General features: G+C 54.7%; 1 protein-coding gene across 3 annotated transcripts; it reads left to right on the top strand.

The window, feature by feature from the left end:
- The first annotated feature begins 1,413 nt into the window (after positions 1 to 1,413).
- Cited1 (Cbp/p300 interacting transactivator with Glu/Asp rich carboxy-terminal domain 1) lies at positions 1,414 to 6,167 on the top strand. Of its 3 annotated transcripts, none has more exons than XM_051141345.1 (3): positions 1,414 to 1,579; positions 4,861 to 4,985; positions 5,548 to 6,167. In XM_051141345.1, the coding sequence occupies exons 2-3, from the start codon at positions 4,926 to 4,928 to the stop codon at positions 6,094 to 6,096; spliced, it is 609 nt and encodes a 202-aa protein (XP_050997302.1). In that variant the 5' UTR covers positions 1,414 to 1,579; positions 4,861 to 4,925; the 3' UTR covers positions 6,097 to 6,167. The 3 variants fall into 3 exon arrangements, with proteins under 3 accessions (XP_050997302.1, XP_050997304.1, XP_050997303.1); XM_051141347.1 differs by lacking the exon at positions 1,414 to 1,579 and adding an exon at positions 2,010 to 2,122; XM_051141346.1 differs by lacking the exon at positions 1,414 to 1,579 and adding an exon at positions 2,837 to 3,066.
- Positions 6,168 to 6,559: the final 392 nt, after the last annotated feature.

Genomic DNA, 6,559 nt, shown 5'->3' with positions numbered 1-6,559 from the left:
AACGGGTTGCACTGATTACCCAGGGTACTCACCCCAGCTTCTTCCAGTTGTCAAGGAAGGGCCTAGATCTGTCCCTCCATTTGCGCCCCCTCTTTGTTATCAAGCCGGTCATTTCCTCAACAAACAGGACTCTGTTCGGAGAGCAAATTCAGGGCATTTGCGATCCTAAAAGAAAAGAGAGAGAGAGAGAGAAAGAAGGAAGGAAAGAGAAAAACAAATCTTCAGGTCTCCAAAGCTAATTAAGAAGACACAAGATGTGTACAATGAAAATGACTTTGTAATAGTCCTCCCCTGTTCCTTTAACATCGTACTTTTTCAAAAGACCATGTTTTGCAAACAGTGTAAACTGAATTGTTGAAAGGAGGGGCAGGAGGGGATAGGGTGGGGATGAGGGGGTGATTAGAGGGGGCAATCCTGGTGGCCTTCCTGCATGGGGTGGGGTGGGAGCTTCTAGCCTCAGGGAACATGCCTTGAAATGAGAAGCCCAGATCTCATTCAGTAAGGACTTGTAAGATAATGTACCAACACAAGAAAGATGTGCTCTAAGTGTAAAATGTTAATTCTTTCTAGAGGTGAATAATTATATAATCATAATAAAATAACCTGGCATCGTGGGAAGGCAAGAGAAATCTCTGCGAACTCTGTGGCAAGCTTTTCGAACCCGCTGCCTGTTCTTGGCTTTTCCGTGAGCCATGTGAGTTGCCTGCGTGCACCTAGCCCCACGGTCCGGTAGATTAGAACAGCATTTCTCAGCATCGTTGCATCCAGCCAGCCTCTTTCTGCCCTGGATGACCACCGGACAGAAAGCCTTGAAATCAACCCTGGGCCTTGAAGGAAGCCACCGCTGCCATATGATCCCTCTAAGTGGCCCTGAGCAAAATGTAGGGACCTTGACCATTCCAGATGAGCCGATGTAGCTCAAAGAGGGCAAACAGGCTCAGAAAATGCCCTGCAGAAAACCAGTGCCTTGCCTACCCCATCCTGTCCCGTGTGCACGTCCCTCCTCTGGACCGTTTTTTCCTAAGCCAACAGCTCTTCTCTCTATCCATTGAAGCCCGTCCTGGCGACCCGCTTGATTTAGGTCAGAAAACAGACACTAACAGCTCTCCCTCGCCTCGGTGAAATTACTAAGTGGAATTTATTGGGCAAGTCCATGCAGGGTGGTAGGGAGAGCCCATGTCCCAGGTTCGGGCTGCCATCCGTTTTAGAAACATAAGTACAGGCCAGGGCACTGGGCGAGAAGTGACCATAATCTGGAATCATCAGCCCAACCCCAGTAGCTGCGTCGTGCCCCCAGGGCTAGGGGACGGGAGTAGACGCACGGACTCCGTTCCCTGGCCCGCCCTTCGCTTTCACAAGATCCACGGTGACTGCACCAGCTCGAGCGCCTTTAAAGGGCCACACACGCCACTCGCCGCTATAAAATGTTCCCGGCGGCACAGCTGCAGAAGTGCGCTGCTGAGCTGCTGTGAGGAGGCTCGCTCCGCCCGGCTGCTCCTCCCACAGCCTATCGGCGCGGTGCTGCTCCTGGCAAGGAGGACCAGACTAGAGGAAGGCACAGCACCCGCTCGGGCCCTCCGTAAGTATCCAGTTCAGATTTTGCCACCAACTCGCCCACGAGCCAGGACATGTGCTAATAATGCCCTAAGCCGGTTATAAAGACGTGAAATTTGGGGGGGAGAGGAAAAAAAGGGGGGAAAGGGGGTCTGTCCTTCCTGGGATTCCTAGCTGAGGCCAGCTTGCTGCTGTGTGCCTGTGCGCTAAGGCTCTCCAGGCGGCAATGGGGGCTTGAGAGCCGGGTCCCCGCGCTGAGACCCAAACGTGGTGGCTGCTATCGCCACCGCCCCGGAGTCCGGCGCCGAAGCTGCGGGCGGGCACCGGCGCGGGCTGGGGCTGCTCGGCGCTGCACTGTGCGGTGCAGCGGCGCGGCGCGGCGGTGCAGGCTTTTCCCAGGCGCCCTGGGGTCGGGTGGCCGCCTGTGCGGCCAGAGGCTCTGAAGCAAGCAGCGAGCGGCGGCGGCGGCGGCAGCTGGTGCGTGCCAAGGGGCTGGGGGCTCGGTCGCTTCGTCTGCACCCCTGCCCAGCCTAGCTTCCCTCTCTCCAGGGCAGGCAGCTTCGGGGAGGTAAGCAGGGCCGCGGGGCAGGGCTCTAGGCTGGGCAGCAGGGGCCGAGGGCGCGGGCGGCGGCCGAGCCGGCCAAGGGGCTGGGGGACTTGTTTGCTGCTGGAGCTGCAGGGCCGGGGGTGGCAGCCCCTGCCGGCCCGCGGGACGAGGCGCCTACTTGTCCGGAGAAAACCGCAGCAGCTCCTCTCCCGCGCCCGCGCTTTCTCCAGCTCTGCTTCCCCGACTTTGCCCATAGCCAGGACAGCATCAGGCCGCTCGGGGGCCCGCACAAAAGCTCCTGTTTCCTTAGGGGCTGGAGGCGAAAGGGGCTTCTAGCTGAGTTCCGCGGAGCTACGAGCTGGAAGTTGGAGCATTCGGGCAACTTGCTTTGCCCATGCAGCGGACCCTGTTCCGTACCCCGGCGCACACGCCCCTCTTATGGGGAAGCGGCCGCGGGGCGTCTGACCAGGGGTGGGACAGCTAGTCAGGGCCGTGCCACTTTTAGCATTGTGACCTTGGGTAAGTTACGGCACTACGGCACTACTGGGAACCCTATCGCTTGCTAGCCCGCCAGGAGCAGCGGCAGCGTCGGACGCTCCGAGGGCGCTCGTAAGTGTCCGGGAGGCGCGCGAGCGGCTGCCGCCGGCGCCAAAGTGCGCCCCCGCGCGCGGAGACGCTGCGGGTCCCCAAAGTCGCGCTGACGCGGAGACCCCGTGCTTCGTCGTCTGTCTGCTTCCGAGCACCTGGAACCCTTGGGCACGGGTACTCCCGCCTGATGTGCAGGGCTCCGTCCGGAACCGCTGCCTCTCTACTGGCTCAGCTCATCAAGGAGGCCTGGCAAGCTGTCGGTAAACAACCGGCCTTTAGTTTTCAGGTGGCGAGTCTGCTTGGAACGCGTGCAAGCCAAGCCACAGTGCTGCTTGGATTTTTAGATTTCTCAATAGCAATGGAGATGGAGTATACCGGTTGGTGCCATTTTTAACTTTTGCTCCCAGGACAGATTCAAGCCCCCCTGGGCCCCCCTCCCACACCTGCCGCTCTCTTTTCTCTCCCTCTCTCTGTCTTCTCTTCTCACTCTCTTTCGGCACCGGCGAGGGCCGATGCAGAAGGCGGCCAGGCGGGGCCCGGCGGCGGGAGGCATTGAAGCGCAAGCCGCGGAGCCGGCACTTGTTGCGCGGCTTTTCCGCGGCGCCCTCGCCGCTGCTTCGCAGTGGTCATTTCGTGGCTTGGAATAGACCCAGATATTCGTGAGCCAAGTTTTTCCCTCAAATGGGCAGAGGGTTAGGGTAGGGGACAGAAAATGGGGTTGTTGTGGGGGGTGGGGAATGTGATCGCCTCTTAGACGGGCTCTGCGCTTTCCAAGAGGGCTGGTGCGCCTCGAGGGAAATGTTACAAGGGCCTGTCTGGCAAGCAGACACCAAAACACACGCACTTTCCTCATATTTTCTTCCTCCTATTATTGTTGTTCTTGGGTTGGTGGTGGTGGTGGTGGGTTTTGTTGGTTTTTGTTCCCCCCCCCCTTTTGTACATTCGAGCACGGGTAGCGCACTGGAGAAAGATGGATACAAAGATTAAGAGATAAGGAACTTGAAATTGTGGCGATGCTGGCCCTCCTGCCGAGTACCAGCCCTTGTCTGGAGATAGATGGCTGAAATAGCCTAGGGCTGCCTCAGAACACTATACTTCAGTCAAGCAGTTGGGGGGGGGGCGCCCACCAAGTGCCCCTCCCCCCCCATGTTTTCTCTTTCTTTCTTTCTTTCTTTTTTTTTTCTTTTTCCTTCCATCCTTTCCCCATAAGGCGGTTGTTGAAGGAAAGAAAAAAACATAGTGGTAACTTCAGTTTAACGGATGGTAGAGTCTATTGCAATTCCCTCTTTGGGATTCTTTGAGGTCCTTAAGGTGATAATGCCAGAATATTTGAGGCTTATAAAAACATACTTCCAGGAAAACAAGTATTTTTAATTTTGTGAGTCTGAAATGGGTTTTGTTTTGTTTTGCCTTGTCTCGACCTTCCCCCCCCCCCCTTCCCCCGCCACCCAATTCATTTTCTTATCTCTTTGGCACTTGGGCCAGAGAATAGTTTCTTTAGAAAAGCCATCTGAGTAATTGCAGGTATGAGGTCTCGGCAGAGATGGTCAGGAGAGGCATGTGACGTAGAACTGCTAGATGCTGCTCTGCAAACTGCTGCTGCTGCTTCCCTGCTGAAAACCATGGGATTTTCCCTCCAGGGAGAAGCCTTTCTTCTCTCAGTCACACATGGGTGTGGCCTGGCTATGGACTCTGGGACAGTTGTCCTGGGAAAGCGCAGTCTAGGGACTGTATTGTGGGAGCTTAAGATAGGGGGGACACTGAGCTATTCCCAGCTATTGTGTGGCTCCTGATGCCTCACAGCCTCCAGAGCACTCTGATCCGATGTAATCATATAGGTCTGGTCCAAGATGGGCCTTGGAGACTTTCTAGATCTTTCTTCTGAATTCTCACTTTTTCCCAATCCCACTGAAGACCTAAATACTAGTGGTCCACGGACATGTTGCGCCTCTTTCCCAGGGACATGCCTGCTCTCAGAATCAAGAACAGTGGCACCCCTACCTCTGAACTCTGAAATAACCTGTATGATTATGTTCATGTACCCCCTCTTGGCATGACCCTGGCTGAATGGAGCATCCTGTGTAGCTGGATGGATTCGCCCGGACTTAGAATTTTCTAGTATTTCCTTTGTCAAGAAAGCCTTTCACCTTAATCATCTCTTTTACTTACAGACCAAGAGACCCAGCTGGCGGCATCAACTCCCACCAATTTATCTGACTTCTGCCCAGGCTCTGAAATGCCAACTATGTCAAGGCCTGCACTTGATGTCAAGGGTGGTGCCACCTCTGTGAAGGAGGTAAATCTTGCCACTTTACAGCTAGAGATACTAAGGCATAGAAAGATGGACTTAACGGAGGAGGTCATCACCAGGCCTTCCTAGGTATGGCATGTAGTCAGTGTGCTTGACCAGAGAAGATACAGCAGGGCTTTGTCCGGGGGGCAGGGGTGATGAGAGTAACTTTTGTCCAAAAGTAGTTGAATTTGAACTAGGGGTGTTGAAAGACAGACAGCAGGAAAGGAGCAGAGAAGCAGAATTGGAACAAGACCACTGTGATAAAGATATTACAGTGAGGCAGAGAAGAGAGGGAAAGGGATGCCTTTTTAAGATAGGGGGACACATAGAGTAGCAGGGGAGAGAGGCCCCCTTCTGATAATGGGTCCTCCGGTACTACCCTGGAGTCTAAACTTAGGAATCAGAGCCACAGTAGGAAAAGAAACCTAACTGTCCAAGGCCTCTTCCTACCACCTGCCCACGAACTGACTCCAAATGGAGGCTATACAGGAGCACCCCAGATGCAGTGAATGCCAAAGGGAAAACTGGGAGGAGGACTACTATGGTGTGCCTTTCTGTCTTCTAGGATACCAACCAGGAGATGAACTCTCTGGCCTACTCTAAGGATCGTAAAGCAGTGACCATCCTGCACTACCCCGGGGTCACCTCGAATGGAGCCAAAGCCAATGGGGTTCCCAGTAGCCCCTCTGGATCAGCATCTCCAATAGGCTCTCCTACTACCACCCCTCCTACCAAACCGCCAACCTTCAACCTGAACCCCTCCCCTCACCTGCTGGCCAGCATGCAGCTGCAGAAGCTTAACAGCCAGTATCAGGGGGCCGCAGCGGTGGCTGCTGCTGCCACTGCTGCTGCTGCTGCTGCCACTCCAGGCCAACCAGGGGAGGCAGGGCCCCCACAAAACTGGGCCTTTGGGGCCCAGGCGGGAGCTGGTGGGTCAGCCTCTCCTCCTGCTGGTTCCCAGAGCCCTGCTATCATTGATTCTGACCCAGTGGATGAGGAGGTGCTGATGTCTCTGGTGGTAGAACTAGGGCTGGACCGAGCCAATGAGCTTCCTGAGCTGTGGCTGGGGCAGAATGAGTTTGATTTCACTGCAGATTTTCCCTCTGGCTGCTGATGCCAAGAGTCCCTAAAAATTGAGGAACAAAGCCACCAATTCTGTTGTAAATAAAAGTTACTTGCAAAGATAGCTGACTGGGTGTGCTCTTCATGGGGTCTAAAGTTGGGAGGTGCATTCTGATAGTCTTGGCAATTCTGGGGTCGCAACAGCCTGAGAGGTGTGGGGAGGACTGGCACAGGTGGTCCTTGAAGGGTTTTTGTTGTTGTTGTTTGGTTTTTTGAGACAAGGTTTCCTTGTGTAGCCCTGGCTATCCTGGACTCACTTGTAGACAAGGCTGGTCTTGAACTTACTGAGATCCACCTGCCTCCTGAATGCTGAGATTACATTACAGGTGGTCCCTGAAAGCTTGCTTGTTACTATCACAGCCCTTATCTCCTCAAGAGTCCTGGTACTTAGCTTCATTTCTCCAAGATGCCCCAAACCCTGTTGGATTGAAGGATAGGCACAAGAGCTGGGGGTA

Source organism: Acomys russatus, chromosome X (genome assembly GCF_903995435.1).
Source record: "Acomys russatus chromosome X, mAcoRus1.1, whole genome shotgun sequence".
Taxonomy (NCBI): Eukaryota; Metazoa; Chordata; class Mammalia; order Rodentia; family Muridae; genus Acomys; species Acomys russatus.
This window is presented reverse-complemented; position numbering and strand designations above follow the sequence as displayed.